This window comes from Anomalospiza imberbis, chromosome 12 (assembly GCF_031753505.1).
Source record: "Anomalospiza imberbis isolate Cuckoo-Finch-1a 21T00152 chromosome 12, ASM3175350v1, whole genome shotgun sequence".
In the NCBI taxonomy this organism is placed as follows: domain Eukaryota; kingdom Metazoa; phylum Chordata; class Aves; order Passeriformes; family Viduidae; genus Anomalospiza; species Anomalospiza imberbis.
Genome location: NC_089692.1, coordinates 19,291,508 through 19,315,902, shown reverse-complemented (window position 1 = coordinate 19,315,902; position 24,395 = coordinate 19,291,508). Strand labels below are relative to the sequence as shown.

Genomic DNA, 24,395 nt, shown 5'->3' with positions numbered 1-24,395 from the left:
TCACGCCCGCCAGATGCCACAGGCCATCTCCAGCAGCATTCCAGGCTTTCAGGATCCTTCCTGAACTCCTTCACTGGACACTGCCCATTCAGCTGGGCCTGTCAGCTGAGCTCCTTCCTCTGTCCTGTCATCAAACTGAGCCTTGAGCTGTGTGGTGTGACTCAGCTGGTGCTTGTGGCTACAAAAATGCTATCAAATAACCCTAAAAAAACCTTTAAGTCAAATTACTGATACCAATTAAAAGTTGTTCTGAGAGAGTGGGTTTAGATTAGCTATTGGGAAGGAATCATTCCTGTGAGGGTGGGAGGCCCTCACTCAGGGTGCCCCTGGATCCCTGGAAGTGTCCAAGGCCAGGCTGGGCAGGGCTTGGAGCACCCTGGGTCAGTGGAAGGTGTCAGGGTTGAACTGGATGAGCTTTAATGTCCCTTCATCCGAAACCATCCCATGATTCCTGAACACTGGGTGAAATAAGTGTTCATTTCTGTCTCACAGCTGAGCCACACCTGGAGTCCAGCTGTCACCCAGACAGGTTTTGTTTAGCTGGATTAATCCAAAGAAGTTTCTTTTGATAGGAAAAACAGGAGATTCCAGTCCTGGTTAAGAAATGCCCCTAAAATAATTGTAGGTAGTGTTTCTAGGAGCTTTCCCAAGTGTCCTGGTGGCTGGGCAGCCCATTTTCCTCTCAAGAAAGAGTGGCCTGGGTTAGGAGTGAGGCCAGCTCTGTTCTTGTGACCATTTAATGGTTCTAGAAGCTGCCACCACTTCCATTTACCCAGGAAAAGCAGCTCTGAGCTCTTTAATCAACACAGCTGATGTGTTTGCTGAAGAAACGGGGGATTTGCTGCCAGCAGGGTGGCTGGATCGAGGCAGCTTTTCCAAATAGCTGGTTCAAAACATCCCCATCCCTCCTCACAAATGGCCCATTTGCTCCTGCTCCTGCTCACTGTTTGTGCTTCTGACAAATCGTTCCTTCCCTCCTCCCTTTTGATGTGCCAGACTCGGAGTGTTAGCACATGGAGAGCTGATCGGATAATCAAATACTCTTCAAAGGTCCTGCGGAAGAACCTGGGGGCCTGAGGAGAGGTAATGCTCAGGGCCGGGCTGATAACAACACCCGGCATTGGCAGGTGCTTTGAAGATATCTGCGCTGGGAACACACCCCAGTGCCAGGCTGGTGTTTTCTCAGCAATACAAATGGAAAAACAGTTGCAGAATGAACTCCCATGCAACACTTTGCAAGAGAGTCAAGCACGAGGTCGGCTTGGAGCAGGGCAGTTCAGTGGCTGCTGTCCCACGGCCTCTGGAGCCTGGGATTTCCAGTCCTCAGAAGAAAGTCCCCTTTTGGAAGAGTTAGAACGGGATAACTCTGTCCCATTCTTGTGGGAGTTCATGGAAATGTCTGTGTGAGCTCATATCAGGTGTAAAATGCCCATGGTGGGATTCCTGGGGCCAGCAATTGGACTTGATCCCTGTGGGTCCCTTCCAGCTCAGGAGATCCTGGTTCTAGGTCATTATTGGCCTTGAGGAACTTCCTGGAGCACTGCAGAAGTAAGTCCCTTGATAAATTATTTTATTCTCACAGTTATATAACTGAGTTTGAGTGTTCATCTGAAAACACCTGAAGCAAATACTTCATTTCAATCCCAGTCCTGTCTGCTGCATCCTGATGTAACAAGGCTGACACAGGGATAATCCCGTATGTTGTAAGTATCTGATTATTTTCCTGATTTCATGGTCCTGGGATAAATTATGGAATGCAGTAACAAAAATGGCCTGTAGTGGTAAACTAGTAAATTTAAAAAAGGCTTTTGGGGTTACAGAAAACCTATGATAAATGTTTGGTGGTTTATTTTTAATTAATTGTCAGAGTCTTTTCAGTGTCTTCAGGATCCCATTTCTCCTTGAGAACTGGAGGAACGTGCTTAGTGCCAAGGTGATTTCTGTCTTTGCTCTCTTCCAGAATTTGGATATTTACCTAAAGTCAGCAGCAGATGTTTGAGCCCCTGAGCAGCCACTAGATGTCAGGTTTGGATTAGTGCTCCAAGGATTGGGCTGGTTGGGATTCTGGAATGGCTGGAAGTGGTCGTGATGGAAATGAAATGTAACTGAAACGTGCCCTTTCCCCCCAGAATATCCATCTCAAGTTTCCCTGGAGTTCTCTTGGAGAAAACCTTCCAGCCCACCTCCTGCCTGTCTGAACCGTGCCCAGAGAGGGCTCCAGGAGGATGAGCCAGCCTTGGGTTTGGAGCTCGTGCACCACTCCTCGTGTGACAACACTGCCTGGGAAGCAGCTCCTCACAGGTACCACTTCCACCCTCAGAGGGAATGTTTGCAACCAGAGCTGGAGCCTCTGAGCTCCTCTCCTCCCACCAGGGCAAGAGGGAATCAGAATTTGCTGAAGGATTGGCTCCTTGGGCGTTATTGTAGTACCCAAGTGATTCTCCTTGGATGCAGAACCTCTGCCTTCACATTGCCTTTTTTGCCTGCACGACTGCCAGATGGCTGAATTATTTTATATTTTAGTTTCACAAGCATTTTGGTGACTTTGCCATCTGGCAGATTTGAGATTGGTGACTCGTTAATGTTTCAGAGAAGCCTTTTTGGCGATTTTGGTGTCTGCCAGGAGGGGCTGATTCCTGCAGCACCTCTGCAGAGGTGCGGGTGATGCAGCGCTGGGGCCTTGCCCTGTGCTCGTGAACGGGGCTGGAAAAGCACGGCAGGATGGGGCTGGGGGGAGCTGGGAGAGGCAGGATATACATACACACACGTCTGTATATCCTACACACACGTCTGTATATCATACATACATGTCTGTATAGCCTACATACACGTCTGTACAGCCTCTATATCACACGTGTATGTATATCCTGTATATCATACATATGTGTCTGTATATCCTGTATATCATACATATGTGTATGTATATCCTGTATATCCTACAAACATGTCTGTATACCCTGTATATCCTACAAACATGTCTGTATATCCTGTATATCACACACACACGTCTGTATATCCTGTATTTCACACACACATACATGTCTGTATATCCCGTATATCACACACACATGTAGGTCTGTATATCCTGTATTTCACACACACATACATGTCTGTATATCCTGTATATCACACACACATGTAGGTCTGTATATCCCGTATATCACACACACATACATGTTTGTATATCCTGTATATCACACACACATGTATGTCCGTATATCCTGTATATCACACACACATGTAGGTCTGTATATCCTGTATATCACACACACATGTATGTCTGTATATCCTGTATTTCACACACATGTATGTCTGTATATCCTGTATATCACACACACATGTAGGTCTGTATATCCCGTATATCACACACACATGTATGTCTGTATATCCTGTATATCACACACACATGTAGGTCTGTATATCCCGTATATCACACACACATGTATGTCCATATATCCTGTATATCACACACACATGTCAGTATATCATACACACGTGTGTGTGTACATAGACAGGGAAGCGCTCTCCTCCACAGGAACTCTCCTTTACAGAGCACCCCGGACGCACAGCGCCCATGCAGGGCGGAGAAGCGCCGCTGACACCCGTCCCCTGCGGGCAGCGAGTGCCACCCGGGGCCGAGCTGCGGGGTGGCACTTGCCTCCTTCTGTCCCCTTCTGGGGCTCGGGGACGGTCGGAGGGGCCCGGGCTGAGAGCGGTGCTGGCCCGAGTGGGCACCCAGCGGCTGCCGCGAACCCCGGGGGCGCTGCAGCATCCCCCGCCGCTCCTGCCCTCCTCCTGCCGCTCCCCTCCTCCTCCTCCTCCTCCTCCCCCCGGAAAGCAGCCCGGCCCACCGCCGCCGGAACAAAAGGGGCGGCCGAAGGTGGCGGCGTGGCCGCGCCCGCTGCTCCCACCGCTCCGCCACCATGTCCGCCAGCGGCGGCAGCTCCCCCGGCAATGCCGTGAAGAAGCGGAGCCCCGCCGGCTCGGCCGCCTCGCTGGCGCAGGAGGAGGAGAAGCAGGCGACGGAGAAGATGCTGGAAGGGGCGCAGGAAAACGGCTGTGCCCGCTCGCCATCGCCCTGCGGCTCGGCGGAGGGGGTGACCCTGAAGCGGAACATCACCCTGCTGAACGGCGTGGCCATCATCGTGGGCACCATCATCGGCTCCGGCATCTTCGTCACCCCCACGGGCGTGCTGCGGGAGGCCGGCTCGCCGGGGCTGTCGCTCGTGGTCTGGGCCGTGTGCGGCGCCTTCTCCATCGTGGGCGCGCTGTGCTACGCCGAGCTCGGCACCACCATCACCAAGTCCGGCGGGGACTACGCCTACATGCTGGAGGTGTACGGCTCCCTGCCCGCCTTCCTCAAGCTCTGGATAGAGCTGCTCATCATCCGGCCCTCCTCGCAGTACATCGTGGCTCTGGTGTTCGCCACCTACCTGCTCAAGCCCATCTTCCCCACCTGCCCTGTGCCCGACGAGGCTGCCAAGCTGGTGGCCTGTCTGTGTGTCCGTAAGTAGCCGCTCGTGGCGTTCAGCTGGCAGGCAGGAGGGTTCGATGGGATTTAGGGAAGGAATTCCTCCCTGGGAAGGTGGGGAGGTCCTGGCGCATGGTGCTCAGAGAAGCTGTGGCTGCCCCCGGATCCCTGAAGTGTCCAGGCTGGAGCATCCTGGTCTCGTGGAAGGTGTCCCTGCCCATGGGACGGGATGACCTTTAAATTCCCTTCCCACCCAAGCCATTCCATGATTCAGTGACCCTCTGCAGGTCCCTGCTGTCCCACTCCACGTGGTTCCTCACTCCCCATCACCTTCCCCTAAAGGTCTGCACCATCTCTCCTGTGCTACGCTGGCTGCATCCTGGGGGTTTTTTTTGGCTACTTTTAATAGCCACAGCAGAAAATGTGGCCCCACCCGTAATAAATTGAGCGCAAAATTCTCCAAATGCCAGCTGTGGGCTAGTGAGGCTCTCTGATTCCCGAGCAGCTTGTGATAAATGCAGCGTGTGTTTTTCCTGGGAGCTGGAATAGGATTTCTTGTGCTTTCGCACGGGACCGAGCCCGGGCAGGGTAAAACCCCCTTGTCCCCAGGCTCTGCAGGGCCGCGTGGACGTTGGTGTGCGGCTTTGGGTGAGGATAACAATTATCTGTCACCAGCAGCTGGTGCTGAACACGCCCCTGGGCTGCTTTCAGCACCAGCTGTGAGAGGGGATATTTCCCGGCCGTGTGCGCGCTGATACCGCGCTCAAAACCTGCTTTTGTGGGGTTTCTTTCTGCCAGCAGACGTTGTGTCTGTCTCTGGGGCGGTGCCTTGCAGAGTTCAGTCACGGTGGGGTGAATTCTGGGCCAGTGGGGCCCGCCTGGGCACACAGAGCCCTGCCAGGGCACACAGATCTCTCTGATGCACTTTTTATCTCCTCTCTGCTCTTTTGGGGTCTGCAGTTTTGCCACTTAAATCCTGTTTTCTGCTCCTCTGGTGACTGCAAAGTCACCCCATCCAAATTCCCAATCCTTTAAATACAGGACCATGCCCTGCCTCTTCCCTCCTCGTTTCCCATTCAATCTGCTCTGCTCCACTGGAATTTAATGCCTTTATAAAGATGTTTACTGGGAGAAGACCTAATTTTTGTGCGGGCTTTATAAATCATTTATCCACTGTACAAAATCGCAGCCAGGTGATCTCTATATTTTTGCATTTTGAGCGATGAGGAGGAAGCTGCTCGTTGGTGCTGCCCTTTCCTAGGATTGTGTGAGATTCCTTCCCCCTCCGAGGATCTCAGGCATCCCAAAGCTGCGGCACGTGGTCGTTATGGGAAGATATATTGTCTGGAAATGTCTCAGAGCCAGCTTTGGGAGGTAAATTATGGCTAATTATAGGATTGATAACAGGCATGGCAGTGGGTTGTGCTTTCTTCAGGCAAGATTGAAACTTCTCAGTCCCCTGCTGAATTTTTAGGAATAGAAAGGTACCTGGGCAGGCATGTGGGTTTCCATCCAAGTTTTTTACAGTGTGGAGGGCGTTCATTAGGGAAATGTAATCATTTAACTAAGAGAGCTGTAAACTGGTCAGGGAATAGTCCTGCTGCTGGGTGTGTTGCCTTTTGGAAATATGATTTTCGAGCTTTGCTGCTGGTCTGCACTGTGGTTTCCTCAGGGACACACAGGAGAGGGGCATGGATGCACGTGGCATTTGTGTTCCTTGCTGAAAAACCAAGGAATTAGGATATTATTTAAGGTTTTCTTGCTGCCTTATGGCAAAGTTTTGCCGTGCAAGCACAGATAGAGCTGGCAAAGCCTTTGAGGATGTGTTTCTAACCATAAGCGACTCTTCATCTTCAGGATCATTCCCAAAACAGGTCTCTGTTCCCATTTTATTGCTCAAAGCCCAGGGCAGGGTTAAACAGACCTGCCCATGCTGGGATCTGTTCACTGGTGGGGGATTTGCAGCACGAAACTCCTTGGAGCCAGCTCCCATTCCTGTTTATGCTCCTCCAGGAAAAGTCTCCAGCCTTCCTTTGGTAGCAATTAGGATTTCCCTGCGGCAGAATTTGTTCTTGAACCTTTATCCTGAACTGCCAAGGGAAGGCTTTGGAGTTCTCCAAATCTGCATCATCCCCATGTGTTTCTCCTTTAAGCTCTGTTCCCCCTTGCACTGCTGGCTCTGGGTTTGTTTGTGCTTTGGGTTAAGTTTGGGGTTGTCTCCTTTGCTCCAAGAGGTTTGCTCATCCTGCAGCGCCTTCAGCAGGGCAGCTTTTGGCAACTTTGATTTTTGGAACTTTGAATTTTGGAATCAGCTTTTCATCTCCCCAGTGCCAAAACCACACCGTGACCCAGGAACAATAAACGGAATAAATCTGCTCCAAGGGCTCAGGCAGCCACACAACACTTGTGAGGACTCACAAACAGCTTTGTTCAAACAAAAACTGCCCAGAGAGAGACTTTTTAGTCCTTTCAAAAGCTCTGGAGTAGAAAAAAATGACCTATTTGTGCATAGGCTGTAGCACATACATGAATGAGTTACCTCAAAATGGGGGAGAGCAGCTTGGGAAGCAGCAGAGGAATTTGGGACCTGGGGCTGGAGTACAGTAGCCAAAATGCAGCCTTGCAGAACAGTCCCAGCTCTATTCCTTGCAAAGTTTGTATCCCCGCACGAAATGCACTTGGCTGCACAGTTTGTAGTAAGAGGAGGAATAACTAAATTTATTTGTTTCCACTTTTCTGCAGTTGAAGAGTTGAATAAATGATGTGTTGTTCAGAATTTGCCACCATGAACTTCAGAGAGTGAATTAATGCATTAAGGGAATCTAAATCACAGGCTTGGGTGAAAGGAGAAAATGGTGTGAAGAGGGAGTTTTTTGGAGGTGCTGAGGAAAACAAGGTGGGTGGGAAGAAGAATTTACCTACAAATGGGTATTTTCTGCCTTAGAGATTGTAATCTACACACAGTTGGTGTGCAGGGCTTCTTTCTTGGGCACTGGGAGTGCCTGTGGTGTTTGCCACAGATAAAAGCTGGGAATCCACTCCAGGGAAGTCTTCCTGGAGCAGGAGGGGTCAGGCTGTTCATCCTTAGCCTGGCTCATTTCGTGGTCCCCAAAAGTGTGGCTGAAGACTTTCCAGGCTGCAGGTTACTTGGGTGGTTCAGAAGCTTGAGCATCTCTTTTACCTGTGAGATTAGATTGTTGATACTTTAAAACTCATAACACAAAATCCATCCGTGTTTGGTACACAAACATTGGAAGTTCAGGAAACAGAGTTTGTGCATTTGTGTGAAAACACAGGAATAATTTGAATTCTCTCGCTTCTGAGCTCATCTAAACATCTGTACCCCTTCTGTAGTGGCTGGAGGGACAGTTATTAGGTGCTTAATTTGCAAATTGATAATCTACATTTCAATATCAATGTTGGACATGGCAAAGAATTAAACCTTGGATCCTGTGCTCTGTCTCAGGTGTGAGGGGCTCAGGTTTTCTTTCCATCCTGCTGCCACTTGTGTGAACATTTATTCCATTCAAGCTGATAAATCCTAACAAAAATCAGTGAAAATCACCAGTACACCCTGTGTGTTCCAGAGAGGGCTCAGGGATGGAAAGTGTTAAACTGATTTATTAAAGATGCCTCATTTCCCACTGTTAATTTGCAGATTTCCTGCTTGCACCTTCCCAGGTCTGGGTTGTGGTGCACTAAATTCATTCCCTGTGGATCAGGGAGACAGGAATGAAGCTGCTGCCAGCCCTGAGCTTGTTCTTGGTGTTCCACAATTGCCTGAGCTGTTCATCCCACACATCCTCACACCCTGAGAGCCACACGCAGCTTCTTCTAGAATTCCCTGCTTTCCTGACAAGAAAATCTGCTCCACTGTGGAAAACTGGGATCGGGCTCGATAATTAATCCTTGTGGATCCATTCCAGCTCAAGATATTCTGTTGTTTTAATTTTGTTCTTGCTCCTCAGTGTCAGAGGAGTTTGACAGTTTGCTTCTGAATTCGTGTCTCACTTGTTAATTAGATATGCAAATCTGGCACTAATAACCCCAACACGTCAATATCAAAGCTAGGGAATTTTAATCTTCCTCAAAATTGAATCTAAACTTCCTTCACTGCTTCTGAGCTCTGCTGTTGGGCATTCCTCCTGCAGGGCTGGAATTCCAGGGAATGCTGATGAGCTCCTCATTTGTCTCTTCTGTTTTGAGCAGCCAGAGAGTGAAGGGATGAGCAGAAGGCAGGTCTGAGAGCCCTTCTCCTGTGGAAGTGCCTGACACTCCTGAGAGAAGGAGTCCAAGCAAGAGTAGCTGCCAGGTTGTCCAGAAGGGAATATCCAGTGTCAGCATTCCACCCAGAAATCACAGATCCTGTGGGAAGCAGGAGTGTCTTCATTTGACATCAGGGTTTTGCTGCCAGGCTCAGCTCTTTTACAGGTGTGTGGATTTTCACCTCATCAGGTGTAAACTGGTGAAAAGCAGGCACAAAACACGCTCAGGGCCTGTGTGCCTGACATGGCTTCATTCTGCAGCATTGCTGCTTTTAATTAATCAGCCACGACAAGCTGGGTGTGAAGCTTTGAAGATTTCTTTTTCCTCCTCCAGAAAGGTGGATTAAGGGACTAAAGCTCCATCAGCAAAGTGCCTTGGTGGAGTGGAGTGGAAGGAAAGAAGGGGTCTGTGGAATCCCTGCTGGCTGCAAGGCTGAGGTTGCTTTTTTAATCTGTGTTTAATTAGAGCAGCATTAATGAAAACAGGCTCTGACACTCGCAGGACTCTCCAGAAATCAATGAGGGCTTGGAGGGCTCTTGAAACACACAGGGAGCAGCCAGTGCAATTCCAGCACCCTTCTCCTGGCTCTCACAACAACTGTCCCACTAAATGTTACTGTGTTTGAATGAGTTATGTTATCACTGAGATCATTCAGGGTATTTCTCCTCTGGCATGAACAAATTGGGAAGGTTTTTGTGGAAAACCCCTCCAGGGTCAGCCTCATTTAAAGCAGCATCACTTTTTTAGAGTATCCCAAGGGTTCCATAGTCCCAGGGTCAGATGTGGCCACAGGTCCAGTCCAAGGGATGGGAAATTCAGTTTTTCCAGCCAGGATGCAGAGCTGAATTCTGTGCACATAAAACAGCAGCAGGTGCTGCTCCGTGTTGGGAAGATGCTTCTGTGAGGTGAGCATGGAGGTAGCTAGTTTGGGATGGTTTATTTGCTGGGAATGGGAGGAACAGGGACAAAGAGCTTTTCCATATCTTTTCTCCCTGATTTTTGTTTGTCTTCCTGAGGTAAAGTGTCCTCTTGGTGGAATTGCTGTGTCATGTCCTCTGGAAACCTTGACAGTAAATAACAACCTTCTTCCTAAGGAGCCAAAATAGCAATTCCTGCTTCTAGACAGGAGCCACCTCTCCCAACACCGAGGAATTCTTTGGAGTTTTCCTGTGTCAGTGTCCTACCGTTATTATGGGATAGGGGTGTGGACCTGCTCAGGGTGCCTGGGGTTGTTTGTTGGGACATCCAGAGCTCTTGGCCTCTGGGTAGATTTGGAGATGATCCCATTTTTAAACTCCTTGGTAGGGCAAGTTTGCCTTCGTGTCTGTTGATGCACCCATTCCCTGATTGCTCTTTTGGGAAGAGGAATAAAAAGGGAACTGGGAAGCATTGCCAGGGATGTTGATTGTTATCAGTAGATTTTAATATAGGCAGTTGGCTCTGGGGCCAGGAGCTTTCCAACGGCCTCGTGTGCCCCCAGGCCTTTCCCTTTCCCAGACTGACTGCCCTGGGTGTTAAGTTTCTCCAGGGATTTGTCCTTGCAGAAATATCTGCAGTTTTTCCTCTGCTTTTTCCCTTCCCCACCTTGCAGGGCACCAAAGTCTTCAGTTAATACCTGCCAAGTTGAAATATCCCAAAGCATTTTCTGCCTCTGACCTTGCCTGTCCCATGTTGGAATGTGCAGTTGGAAACAGTCCACAGATTTTTGGGAGACACTGTGGCATCCCAGCCACTGAAATACAAAATTGGTGGGGTGTTTTTGCCTTGGTGAATTGATTTTCCCATGGGTTTAATCCACTCTGGTCAGTATAACCTATTTTTTTCTTTGTCCTGTGTGGATTAACTGTCACCTGCACTTCATGTGGAGGGAAAGGAGCAGCCTTTGCTGTGGGGTGGAGAAGGGAAGGAGCTGGAGCTGTTCTGGGAGTAATTGTGAGGGAAAATCAACATCACCCAGTGGCAGATGGTAAATGGGAGACAGTGGCAAGGGCCAGGCACTTTGGAAATGTGAGTTACAGACAGAGTCATGCATGATAGAGCAGTTCACAGTCCTTGTTTTCCCGGCAGGGAAGCTGATGGAGGGGATTTCTCTTTATTTCCCCTTCAATTTCCCTTTATTTTCCAGAACTTCCCAACCTGCTGTGTTATCACTGAGTACTGTGATACCCCAAACAGGAATCCCATGGGAATTAAGAGCAAGTTAATGAGTTTAGTCCCTTAAAGGCAGCTACTTGCACACATTTATCCATGTTCCAGAGGTGTGCGTGGAATCACACTGCCAGCACCACAGGTCGGGCCCAGGCGGTGAAATTAGGGACAAAAGGGACATTGTGCAAGTGTGTGTGACCCCAGAGGCAGCTGTGCCAGTACCTCAGGAATTCATTCCTGTGCTCATTCCAGAAATTTCACCTGCAAAGCTGCTGAGGAGGATCTTGGGCTGAGCAAGCTCCTGTCACCCCCAGCCATTTCCAGGTGGGAATTGGATCTTCGTCCAACTCTGTTATCCTGGGAAAGCTGCAGCTGTGCCTGTTGGGCAGGAATGCTGCCAAGGCTGTTGCATCAGAAGTGGCAGGCCAGGTCCAGCTGTGTCCAGCTCCATTCCCACTGTTTGCTCTGGGCACAGCCTCACTCTCCCCATCCTGCCTTTCCCCGGACACGCAGGAGCTGTTGTTCCTTGCTTTTATTGTGGATGTGTTCTAGGTGGGATTGATCCATTTATCTGTCTGCAGTTTTGCCTGTTGTCCTCTAGGAGTTGTGTCTGGGAAAGAGCTTGGGAGGCGACTTCAAAGGGATACAGCCATAAAATGGGAATTGTGGGCAAAGTCCTGGGTCTGGTGTCACCTTAATCAGTTTGTCCTTGTTCCTGTCCGGAATGGGGAATTCCCTGGCTGTGCAGGTGAGTGCCAGTGGAGCAGGTTCAGTGAGATGCCTGAAGCCAGCAGGGACTGCGGGACAGGGGAAATATTGAAGCCAGACCTGCTGGTGTATTTAGAAACTCCAGTTTCCCTCTGTGTTTTGAGTGGCCTTGGAATGAGGCTGGGCTGGAGCAGTCTCTGGAGGGTGAAGGGATGAACAGCATCTGGAGAGCAAAACCAGGATTTCTCCTGCCAGAGTCATGAGTAACAAATAACCCAAGCTGGATTAGGCGTAGGGGAAACTTGTTATTGTGAGGTTGGGGAGGCCCTGGCGCAGGTGCCCAGAGCAGCTGTGGCTGCCCCTGGATCCCTGGAAGTGTCCAAGGCCAGGCTGGAATGGATTTGGAGCAACCTGGGATAATGGAAAGTGTCCCTGCCCATGGGATTGGAACAAGAGGAGCTTTAATGTTTCTTCCATCCCAAACCAGTCTGGGATTCTCTGAAAAGTCACCCCCTGTCCATCTGCCATCCCTTCAGCTTTCTAACACTTATTATCCCAATTAGGTAAAGCTTTGGAGAGGGGCTGCTGGCTCAGCCAGGCGTGGCACGTCAGGTCAGGCTGAAATCCTTGTTCCTCGAATGATTCCCGAGCACAGCCTGATGGGTCACGCCAAAGCTCTGCCTGGCTGCTGGCTGGCAGGGGCTGGAGCCTTAGGAAAACACTGCAGGAATGAGGGCAGCACAGCCTGCTCTCTGTATCAGTGCCCTGATTTATGGTGGAGCTGTGCAGCTTTGCTGTGTTTTTCCTGGAGCGATTCAGCCGAGGTGAGGGAGTGCTGCCAGGAGGATCCCACAGCCCCTGCCTGCCAGGGCAGCATCTGGGATCAAAGCAGTCAAACTTGCTGCCCTAAGAAATCCCAGCCTCCTGAACAACTCAGCAGCCACTGGAATTTGTCCTGGAGTGTTATGGAAAAGCTTCCATCCTGTTTGCTGTCTGCAGGATTCTTCCTGATGGGTGAGAATGGGGGACTCTTGGCCATTCCTGTGTTGGAGGTGTTGAAGTGGAGTAACTCCACTGTGCTCCTGTAGGAAAGACAAATACTATTGTAAAGGGGGAAAAGCAAAGCAGAGGAAATGTGACTGGAAGGGCTTTGACTGGTGACCACGGCAGAAACTTCAGCCCTGTTTACTCTCTGATCCCAAAGTGTTTTCTCATTTTCAGGGAGTCTGTTTATCTGGCACTGATGGGGCTTTGGGGCTGAACACGGACACTGGGACTGTGTAGGAACTTTTACCTTTCATTTTCACCTCCACCCTCCAGGGGACTCTGTGTAGAACCAGAGCAGGGAAAACAGCCCTTAAAAATCAGTGTTGAAGTGGGGGTGAAGCAGTTACTGTCACAGACACAGAATGCCTCAGTGGGGCAGGGAATGTCACTGTCACACCTCTCAGGGCTGTCCTCACCACAGCAGCAGCGTGGTTCTGGACGGGTGAGCTCATCCTCTAAATATCCCTCTGTAAACAAGGGCAGATTTATTTTAGCCGTAATCGCTGGTCAGAGGGAATCCTGCTCCAGAGCTCGCTGCCCTGAGGATTCACTGGAGGTGCTTTCACTGGCTGAGTTGGGACTTTTGCTGGGTGACATTCCCTGTTTCCTCGTCCCCTGTAGCACTGTAAGGTCACTTGGTTAAGCTGTGTGTTTCCTCCTCGCTGCTGGCTGACTGTGGCCCTTTGCCCTGTTCCCAGAGGCAGACGTGTCCCAGTGTCCCTCTGTGGGGACAGAGCTGTGATCCCACAGGACAGGGCTGCTCCAGGGGCTGGGAACCCTGTCCCGTATCTCCTGGAGGGGCCTGGCACAGGGACAGTGGTGTGGCAGATCTGTCACCACAGTCACTCACCCCTGCTGCTGGCCAGAGCCCAGCTCGTGCTGTCCTGTGACCCCAGCGTGGCTCTGCTTCCCCAAAAACAGCTCAGGGTCATTTCAGTCCCAGCCACACTCCAAAGGGGCTCCAAGGGCACGGTACAAAATCCATCTCCAATCCCTGTTTACTGCTGGCTGTCAGCCCTGTGGGATGGGTCGGATCATGTGCTTTCCTGCCTGACACATGCAGCTCTCACTTCTCCACACTTGAGGTGCTCCTGTGTTGGAATGGCAGCAGATCCTGGAGATGGGAGGGTGGGGGAAGGAGCCAATGATCCTGGAAGCCGCTGGATCCTGGGACACTGGCACAGGCTGCCCCTGGATCCCTGGCAGTGCCCAAGGCCAGCTTGAGTGGAGCTTGGGGCGCCGTGGGATAGTGGAAGGTGTCCCTGCCCGTGGCAGGGGTGGGACTGGATCCGTGAGGTACTTCCAAGCCCACCCACTCTGGGATCAGCTCTGGGCTCTAAAGTGGGTGTGCAGCTCCAGCTCACGCCCTCAGGAGAGGGACTGGGATGTTTTGGGGAGCAGCTGCTTGGCTCTGATCGAGAGCCCCTGTGAAAAGGAGCTGCAGGCTCTGGGAAGGAGCTTTTGCACGAGGGCAGAGGGAGCTGGGGAAGGATCCTGCAGGGAGAAGCCTCCAGTTGCAGGAGGAGATTTGGGGATCTGCTCCTCCCTGAGCTGCTGGTGAATGCTCAGCCAGGGGACAGCGAGGGGTCACTGGGCTGGAGGGAGGCATCCAGCATGTGGGCACTGTCACCCTCAGTGACATCTGCCTGTGTCCATAACAAGCAGCAGGCTCTGGGGAAGGGAGCAGGGCACTAAAATAGCCAATGATTTGTGAGGGCAGCAGAGCTCTGCCATTATTTGCTCTGCAGCAGGTGAAGCCCAGCCAGGAGCAGAGGCTTTATTCAAGGCCTGGGTCAGACTGTGCCTTTCCTGGCAGGATTGTCACACTGGCAGGAGTGGGATGCAGAGGAGCTGGGGGAGAATGTGGCAAAAAAAGTTTGGAAGTAAACCCCAGTAGTTGCATTAACCACAGGGCAACTTGTGGGCAGCAGGAGCTTCTTAGCAAGCAAATACTGCTGGAGGGGGCTTCAGTCAGTCCTTTTATTTACAAGCCCTCAGGAGTGTTTTCCAATGGAAAAAGTGGCAATGCCACTTTTGGAGCATGGAACAGTGCCACTCCATGTCCCAGGGACCACAGGCATTGTTCAGAGCTCTTGCTGCCAAAGTAAAGGGTGCAATGGAGAAGTGTGAGGCTGCAGAGCTCTCTGTGATTTTTCTCTTCTGGGAAGAGGATCTGGTTGGTTGTTTTAGCAAAAGGGAATCACTCACTGGTTTGGGTTGGAAGGACCTTGGAGAACATCTCAGTCCATCCCCTGCCATGGCAGGGACACATTCCACCATCCCAGGCTGCTCCAAGCCCTGTCCAGCCTGGCCTTGGACGTTCCCAGGGATGCAGGGGCAGCCCCAGCTGCTCTGGGCACCTGTGCCAGGGCCTGCCCACCCTCACGGGGAGGAATTCCTTCCATATATCCCACTGAAAGATTCCTTGTGATTTTTGGTGCGTTTGGCGTGTCTCCCTGGGTGCTGACCTTGTCCCTGTGTGTCCCCTCAGTGCTGCTGACAGCTGTGAACTGCTACAGTGTCAAAGCTGCCACCCGTGTGCAGGACGCCTTTGCTGCGGCCAAGCTGCTGGCGCTGGCTCTCATCATCATCCTGGGCTTCGTGCAGCTGGCTAAGGGTGAGTTCTGTTCCTTGTTCTCCTTTTGGGGCTGTGCAGGTAAAGCAGGATGAGGAGCAAAGCCCAGGAGTCCAACCCCAGGTGTTCCAGAGCTTTACAAACCTCCCTGTTCTCTCAGGTGCTTGGGGGATGTTTCCAGCTTTGCCAGAGGCTGGGGGTTTGTATTTTATTTGTGGGATTTTATGTTTTATATCACTGCCAGGCTTGATTTCATGCTCCTGAAACCACTTAACAGTCTTTCCCACTTACACAGAGACTGTGGCTTCTCCCTTTGGGATTGCAGGGAGTGAAAATGTTGGTGCTGCTGCCCTGGGAAATCTCTTTGTAACATTTTGCTCACAGAGAATTATCTGCATGTGCAAACCACTCCCAATCATCTTAATCCTTCCACAAACTCCCCCTGCACATTTCCCTTCATCCTGTTCCAGGTGTGCAGTGGCTCAGGCCAGCTCTGGGTCACCCAGGGACACGGAGCCCATGAGGAACAGAGACTGGAGCTCTCAGCTGGCACTGGCACCTGGAAAAGGAGACAAAAATGGGAAGATAAAGCAGATTTTCTGGTGATTCTGCTGGTTTGCTTCATGCACCCGTAAAATCCTCTCAAAGCAGGGAGATGGTTTGTTCCAAACCCATCTGAGTTTGTTCCAAACCCATCTGAGTTTGTTCCAAACCTGGTTAACTCACAGTTAAACCAAAGTGTGGCTTTTTGGTGCAAGTTTTGTGGGAATAAATGTGTCCTGGGGAACAGTCCTGTCCTTATTTGCAAAAAGGGGATAAAATCTCCAGGGAATCATGTCCCTGCACAGGGGTGTGTGCCCGTGGGTCTCTAATTCCTGTCTCAGCTCTGGGAGCCAGTGCTGTCTTTGCAGTATTTCTTGCTTTGTCAGAGGTTTTATTTTCTTCCAGCTCAGTGCAGACACTCAACAGGGACATTGTTTGAGGCTTATCACAAAACAGACCTCCTCCCTCTGCCCAGCTCCCCAGCCTGCTCTGCTGGACCTTCTGATTCTCTCCCAGGAGGAAAAGGATAAATCACGATAAATCTGTTTTAGTCGGTTAACATTTTACCATGAAGATTTTTACAACTGGGCTTTGTTTGCAGATAGAATCTTAATTTGCATCTTCAGAATGTGCTGTTCTTTTGGCCTTTTGGGGGAGGCTGAGCCACTTTCTGCCCTGCTTCCTCAGGTGGAAATCCATGAGATTTCCCTTGTTTTCTGTCTGTAACCTAGAAGGGATTTCTGCCCTGTTAAATAAAACCCCTCTTCCCCTCCTGTGTCCCAGGAGTTGTTTTACTTCCTTTGATGTTTGTTGCAGTTTCAGGTGGTTGTGGCTGTGCAGACCTTGCAGGGCAGAGAACTCCATGTGATTTATTTTCCTGCTGATCACCTGGCAGGGAGATCAAAAGCAATTCCTGGACAGTGACACCTGTAAGCAAAGACTTTTCTCCCTGTCTGAGCAGCCAACCCTCAAACCAGACTGGATCAGAGTGGGATCCTTGGGATCCACAGCAGATCCTGGTTCCCAGTTTGTCCCAAGTGACCATTCCTGCTTGTCCAGAATCCCACAGCTGGGATTCTGCCTGGGCTCCATCATGGATTTTATTCATCTCCTTAGGGAACTTCCAAGCTCTCTGCTAAGTCCTTAAGAATGTGCAAGCTCCTTTCCTGTCCCTTCCTCAGCTCCCACCTGCAGTTTGCACCTTGCTCCATTTTCCTTTCAATATTCCAGGTCACTCTGTGCTTTTAGCAGGGATACAGCAAGAAATTGTCTTTTTTCTTCATTTTTTTATTCAAAAAAAGCAAAAAAAATTCCCATTTTCAGTGACAATGGGAGAGCACTGCCCTGTCCTCCAGCTTTGTCCCACATTTCCACACCCTGTGCCCATTCCAGTGTTGGTTTTTTTGGCCAAAGAGGACTCTTCCCACCAGCAGCTGGGTGACCCCATCCAAGCTGGCAGCAGTTTTGGGGTGAGATCTGCACCCAGCTGGTTTTCAGGGGGAATGGGGTTGTGTATTCCCAGGATGTTCTGGACAATGAACTGGTTTTACTGGTTCCTGTCCCACTGCTGGTTTGTGTTCCCAGTATCCATAAACAGCCCAGAGGAGCAACACCACATTTTTTGCTCAAATGTGGAAATTTCTGTGATTTCACAGAAATCTCTCTGCATTAACCTCCCACCTTCAGCTTTTGGCTTTTTCTCTTTCTGTCCTCTCCTTGGCTCTTTTCCTGGTTTGCAGAAGAGCTGGGATCTCTCAAGGACAAAGGGCTCTGTGGCAGTTTTGCCCACAAAAGAACATTTCCCTGTCAGCAGCTGGTTCCCATCACTCCTTCCCTGCCCTTCCCAAAGGAGGAGGCTGGAAGTTGGTTTCCTACTCAGCCTTTCAAGTGCTTGGAGGTTGACTCAGTGGAACTGAGCTGCTTGGGATGAAATTATTTTATTAATTCAAGAATGAAACTTTTTAAAAGCCTTTTTGGGGCTGGAAGTGTGTGGTTTGAGAAGTCCTGAATTTGGGTATTGGTTTGTAAAATCTTGTATATGGCCCCCAGATTATAGCCTGTAAATAATAGAAATAAATTAATTAAACTTAAATAAATAAAAAATAACTTACTTACTTAAATAATAGAAATAACTTAAAACATAGAGAGGATCACAGTTTTTTCACTCCAGTATTACGAAAACAAGATTTATTTTGGTTCTCTTATTTTACCAGCTCTCTCAATTTACTTTCTGTCCAGCTGGGTATTTTTTGGCCATATTCCTCAGCTGAGGAGTGGGATGTCTGAGACTGGATCATGGAGAAGGTTTGGACGGCAGGTTTGAGGGATATTTTTGCCCTGGATGTGACACAGAGGTCTGTGGTTATGTCCTCTCCATATCCATACCTTAAAACTTCTTTTAAAACCTGACTGAGGTGTGAAATGGCCAAAAAATCTGGCTATTAAGGACACCTTCATGCTTTTTACAGGTGAGGAAGTTCAGGAAAGGTTTTGATGTCAAAAAGCTAGAAATAAACGTATCCCAGACATGTTTGACATCTGTTTTTTTCCTGGGGATGATGCCTCGGGGTTTCTGGAATGTTTCTGTGTCCTCAGGCAGCTGGAGCAGGGATGCAGCTCCAGCCCTTGCTGTGATCTCTCACCAGCAGCTCTGCTTAAAAACCTGGAATTGGGCCTTTGGGACTTAGAGAAATAGAATTTAACACTGATTTTATTGAATTGCTTTTATTGGATTTATTGTCCATTTATTTATTGTCCCTTTTCTTTATCCTGGCTGTAAAATTCCTGGTCTGTGGTGCCTCCAGGAGCTGTTTGGAGGCAGCAGCATTTTTCTCCCTGCCTGCCTTCCTTGGGCTGTCAGGGATGCAGAGCTGCATCTGCCAGAGCAGCACGGGGTCAGTTAAGGACAGAGCAGGCAGGTTTAACTCCAGAGCAGAGCTTAGGCTGGGCAGGAGATTTGGGTTTAATTTGCACTTTTTTGTTGTTGTTTTTTTTTTTTTTACTTTTTAAAAAATAATTTATTTTGTTGGTTGGTTTTTGGTTGGTTTTTGGGGGGGGGGCTTTTTTATTGTTTGTTTTTTTGTGTTTTTTTTGAGGTTTTTTGGGCTTGTTTTTTTTGTTTTGGCTTTTTGTTTTTTGTAGAATAATGGAGTAATTTGGGTGGGAGGGGACCTCAAAGCTCCTCCAGTCCCATCCCTGCCATGGGCAGGGACACCTTCCCCTGTCCCAGGGTGCTCCAAGCCTGGGAGGAAAGGAAGAGAGACTCAATTTTCCTTCCCTCTCTCTCAGTCACAGGATTCTTCACCCAGAAAAAGGGAAAAAACTGTGGACTGGGAACTACCAAAATAACCCCCAGGGAGAAATACAGAGGCCAGAGGGGTGTTTTGTAGCAAAAGGGGTTTGATAAATGAAAGCAGCACCCAGATGTGTCAACCCCACAGTGCCAGACGTTTCCTTGCACCTGGAGTACTAAAAATGGCATTTTAAGAGCCAGGCTCTGCTCACTGAAGGTCTGAATCATCCTTCTGGTACTTTCAGAACCCTCCTAGCAGAGCTCTGGATTTCCAGGCACGACATCACTTTTAAACAGCTTTTTACAAACAATACTGGGGTGCGGGTGGCAGAGCTGGCTGGGGCTGTGCCCTGGGGCAGACCCTGGCGAGGTTCCCAGAGCAGCTGGGGCTGCCCCTGGATCCCTGGCAGTGCCCAAGGCCAGGCTGGACAGGGCTGGGAGCAGCCTGGGACGGTGGAAGGTGTCCCTGCCACGCCAGGGGTGGCACTGGACGGGCTGTCAGGTCCTTTCTCACCCAAAGCAGTCCGGGATTCCGTGGTCAGCCAAGGCTCCTGGCACAGTGACAGGAGTCTGGAGCCCACCAGGGATCCTCCCTGGAGCCAAACGCCTTGGATAGGGAACATCTGGGGGGCACAGGAGGATGGCAGGGACAGCACTGGCACTGGAGGATGGCAGGGACAGCACTGGCACTGGAGGATGGCAGGGACAGCACTGGAGGATGGCAGGGACAGCACTGGAGGATGGCAGGGACAGCACTGGCACTGGAGGATGGCAGGGACGGCACAGGAGGATGGCAGGGACGGCACAGGAGGATGGCAGGGACGGCACAGGAGGATGGCAGGGATGGCACTGGAGGATGGCAGGGATGGCACTGGCACAGGAGGATGGCAGGGACAGCACTGGCACAGGAGGATGGCAGGGACGGCACTGGAGGATGGCAGGGACGGCACAGGAGGATGGCAGGGACGGCACTGGCACAGGAGGATGGCAGGGACAGCACTGGCACAGGAGGATGGCAGGGACAGCACAGGAGGATGGCAGGGATGGCACAGGAGGATGGCAGGGACGGCACTGGAGGATGGCAGGGACGGCACTGGCACAGGAGGATGGCAGGGATGGCACTGGCACAGGAGGATGGCAGGGATGGCACAGGAGGATGGCAGGGATGGCACTGGCACAGGAGGATGGCAGGGATGGCACTGGCACAGGAGGATGGCAGGGACAGCACTGGCACAGGAGGATGGCAGGGACGGCACTGGCACAGGAGGATGGCAGGGACAGCACTGGCACAGGAGGATGGCAGGGACAGCACTGGCACTGGAGGATGGCAGGGACAGCACTGGCACTGGAGGATGGCAGGGACGGCACTGGAGGATGGCAGGGACAGCACTGGCACTGGAGGATGGCAGGGACGGCACTGGAGGATGGCAGGGACGGCACAGGAGGATGGCAGGGACGGCACAGGAGGATGGCAGGGACGGCACTGGCACAGGAGGATGGCAGGGACGGCACTGGAGGATGGCAGGGACGGCACTGGCACTGGAGGATGGCAGGGACGGCACTGGCACAGGAGGATGGCAGGGACAGCACTGGCACAGGAGGATGGCAGGGACAGCACAGGAGGATGGCAGGGACGGCACAGGAGGATGGCAGGGACGGCACTGGCACAGGAGGATGGCAGGGATGGCACTGGCACAGGAGGATGGCAGGGATGGCACAGGAGGATGGCAGGGATGGCACTGGCACAGGAGGATGGCAGGGATGGCACTGGCACAGGAGGATGGCAGGGACGGCACGGGCACAGGAGGATGGCAGGGACAGCACTGGCACAGGAGGATGGCAGGGACAGCACTGGCACAGGAGGATGGCAGGGACAGCACTGGAGGATGGCAGGGACAGCACTGGCACAGGAGGATGGCAGGGACAGCACTGGAGGATGGCAGGGACGGCACAGGAGGATGGCAGGGACGGCACTGGCACAGGAGGATGGCAGGGATGGCACTGGCACAGGAGGATGGCAGGGATGGCACAGGAGGATGGCAGGGATGGCACAGGCACAGGAGGATGGCAGGGACGGCACTGGAGGATGGCAGGGACGGCACTGGAGGATGGCAGGGACGGCACTGGAGGATGGCAGGGACGGCACTGGCACAGGAGGATGGCAGGGATGGCACTGGCACTGGAGGATGGCAGGGACAGCACTGGCACCGGAGGATGGCAGGGACAGCACTGGAGGATGGCAGGGATGGCACTGGCACAGGAGGATGGCAGGGACAGCATTCCCTGCTGCTGGGAGGGCACAGGAGGATGGCAGGGACGGCATACCCTGCTGCTGGGAGGGCACAGGAGGATGGCAGGGACGGCACTGGAGGATGGCAGGGATGGCACTGGCACTGGAGGATGGCAGGGACAGCACTGGCACAGGAGGATGGCAGGGACAGCACTGGCACAGGAGGATGGCAGGGACAGCATTCCCTGCTGCTGGGAGGGCACAGGAGGATGGCAGGGACGGCATTCCCTGCTGCTGCTGTCCCCTGTCCCAGCTGCCACCGCCTGCCGTGCTTGGAGCTCTGCCTCCTTCCTCACGCTGCCCTGGCCGCAGGGACAGCTGCCAGCACCCTGCCCCTCTAAATCACAGCAGCGTCCTGCTGCAGGTCAATCAGATTAATCCGGTGGCAAACGCTTCTTTTCCCCACTCCGTTCCCTGAATTGTCCGTGGTTTTCCTCCTCCTTGGGGGCTCTGCCTACAGACACCCCGTGCTGAGGGCCCCGTCTCCCCATGGCCGCGCTCCCTCTCCTCGCTGTTGGGGCAAGTTGAAAATATTTAATTATGCTGCAATGCTTTGTGCAGGACAAGATTGCTGTGCTTATTAAAACCAGACTAGACATGACTGGGGAGCAAATGAACATTTCTGGAGGAAGGGCCCGGGCACGCAGCGCCTCAGCCGGGCCCTCCCTCAGCCCTCCCGCGGCAGGGCCCCGGCTGACCCGGCACAATTACCGCGCTCTTGGCAGCCGGAGGAGCCGCAAATGGGCTTTGTGTCACAGCTCGTTACCTTAATTTGGTTAATTGTAGAGCAGAGTGCGGTGGAACAGCCGGTGCAAACCAGGCTCGGGCTCTCCGTTGTGCCGGGCGTGAGCAGGGCAGTGCCTGGAGGCCGGGATGAGCTGGGGATGCCCCGAGGCCGTGCTTGGCAGCCTCACCTGCACCTTTGTAAGCCTTGATTTCAGCCAGCTCCAAAAGCCTGGCGCTGGAATTGTCCAGGCTTGAAGGATGGAGTGCCTGGGAGCTTTTGGAGATGGTGCAGCGCAGCCGCTCTCCCTCCTCCCCCAGCACACCTCAGCCTGCCTGACTAGGTGGGGTTGGATCAAAGGTCCAAATTAGGATCGAACCTAAATAATTTCGGGATTTTTCAGCAGGGCTTGTTGAGGAGATGAGGGGTGAATGGTTTTAAACTGGCAGGTTTAGATTAGAGCCCAGGAAGGATTCGTTTATGCTGTGGATGGTGAGATGCAGGCACTCCTCTGGTTATTTAATTGTGTCCTGACACGTTGCTAAATCCATTTGACCCTGGGGCACAGAAATGGGAAATTTAACAACTCACTGGGAGGTTTTGGGGAGCTCCAGCTCTCCAGAGGTGAGGTGGGAAGGGCAGTGAGGTGTTGGCCGCCTCAGGAGAAGGAACATTTGGCCTGAGAGGGTTTTGCCTGTGACAGACAAGGATTTTGGAAAGGCTGGTGTCCAGCTGTGGACAAGAAACGGAGTGGAGCTCGTGCTGCTCCCAGACGGGAGCATCCTCCTGGGTGGTGAAGGTGATGGTCCATGGACCAGGGTGGGAGCATGGAGAGCCTGAAACCCTGGAGAAGAGATATCCTGAGGGGTGTTTGAAATGCCTCCTGCTCTCCCAGTCCATCCATGTGCTGTTGCAGTAGCTAATTGCCGGCACTGTGAACAAAATGTGTCTCTTATTCCCATAACAAAAGGCCTGGAAAGAACCAGACTGGTAATTATTCAGGAAGGGCAGAAAATGAGGTGGGGAAAGCTGAGCCCGAGGGATGCAGGGGATCACATTCCACCCCTCCTGCTCAGCCCTTTGATTCACCTGGGCTAAATTGGGATTCTGTGCAGAACCTGCAAGGCAGGAATTGAGGTTAAACTCAGCCTTTTATCAGTCTCTGCATTTCCTGGCTCTCCTTTTGCACTCAGATTTGTTTTTAAAAAAGGATTGGTGCATTTTGCTGTGGAGGATCAAATACATCCAGCGCATCCCAAGGGAGATGCAGGGAAGACCTTTCTGGTGCAAGGAGCTGCTGGGAAAGAGGTGACTCCAGCAGAGAACAGCTGGGATTGGGATCTGGGCAGGAGGAGCCTTGCACACGTTGGTTTTCCCGCTCTGGATGGATTCCCAGGCTGTGGATGAGCAGCTCACACCCACAGCATCCCACTGCACATGAGATGGCTCCAGCCAGGGAAAGGCAGAGGGATGCTGCTTCCCTGGGGAGCAGAGAGCATTTCCCATGCTGTGATAAGGAATGTCTTTCTACCCTGGTCAGGATTCAGCAGCAGCAGGAGGGAGAAAGGAGAAGGGAGCAATGCCCAGGGTGGAAAGGAGCAGGATAGAGCTGGAGGGTCAGGGAAGGAGGAGGAAAGATGAGATGGAGCTCTCCCCCCACACAGGGCAGCTCCACCTCACTGGCAGAGCTTTGGAGCAGCCCCATCAGTGACAGATGCTCCAGGATGGTGCTGCAGGAAAGAATCCTTCTTCCCCAGCACTGGGAAGATGAGTGGGAGCTGTTCCAGGGCCACGTTTGTCACCCAGCCTCTGCAGCAGTGGCACAGGGGAGGGAGAATTTCCAGTGAGGCAGGAAGAGAGGCCATCCAGAGGGAAAATTCCTGCTGTTGGAGCATCCCTGAGCTTTTCCAGCAGCACCTCCTGGGTGCCCAGTGCCGAGGGATGAAGGGTTAAGCTGCAGGCCCTGCTGACTGCCTTGTGATGCAGTTGTTGGGGGTGATTAGGAGAGCTCTGTGCCCTAAGAGGAATCACATGGGCTCCCCCTGGGTGCAGAGGTGCCCCTCTGGATCCCACCACGTTCCCGCACTCCGTCTGGGAGCGTGGCTCTGCCATCCCTGTCCCACAGCCAGCCCCTCCATCAAAGACAGGGAACAAAACAACTGCAGAGCATTTGAAAGCAAAATAAATAAACCTGGGGGCTGCTCAGGGAGAGCTGGGACCAGAGGCACAATCAAATCTTCTATTTCTGGCGTTTTCTTTCAAAAGCAGATCCACAACAGGAACTTTTGATCATCAGGCCCTAAAGAAGGTGACTTCTGATATCCAAACCCC

General features: G+C 51.9%; 1 protein-coding gene and 1 long non-coding RNA gene across 2 annotated transcripts in view; one reads left to right on the top strand and one right to left on the bottom strand.

Annotated features, from left to right (window-relative positions):
• The first annotated feature begins 3,700 nt into the window (after positions 1-3,700).
• SLC7A5 (solute carrier family 7 member 5) overlaps positions 3,701-24,395 on the top strand; it is a 29,228-nt gene continuing 8,533 nt past the window's right edge. The window contains exons 1-2 of the mRNA XM_068203178.1: positions 3,701-4,506; positions 15,132-15,257. Of these exons, the coding sequence (XP_068059279.1) occupies positions 3,924-4,506; positions 15,132-15,257 (709 nt within the window). The 5' untranslated portion in view covers positions 3,701-3,923. The remainder of the gene's footprint in view (positions 4,507-15,131; positions 15,258-24,395) is intronic.
• On the bottom strand, positions 17,391-24,102 carry LOC137481450 (uncharacterized). Its single transcript, XR_011003500.1, has 2 exons — positions 22,107-24,102; positions 17,391-17,815 (listed from the first exon to the last, which is right to left on the bottom strand). It is a non-coding gene; the product is annotated as an uncharacterized lncRNA (long non-coding RNA).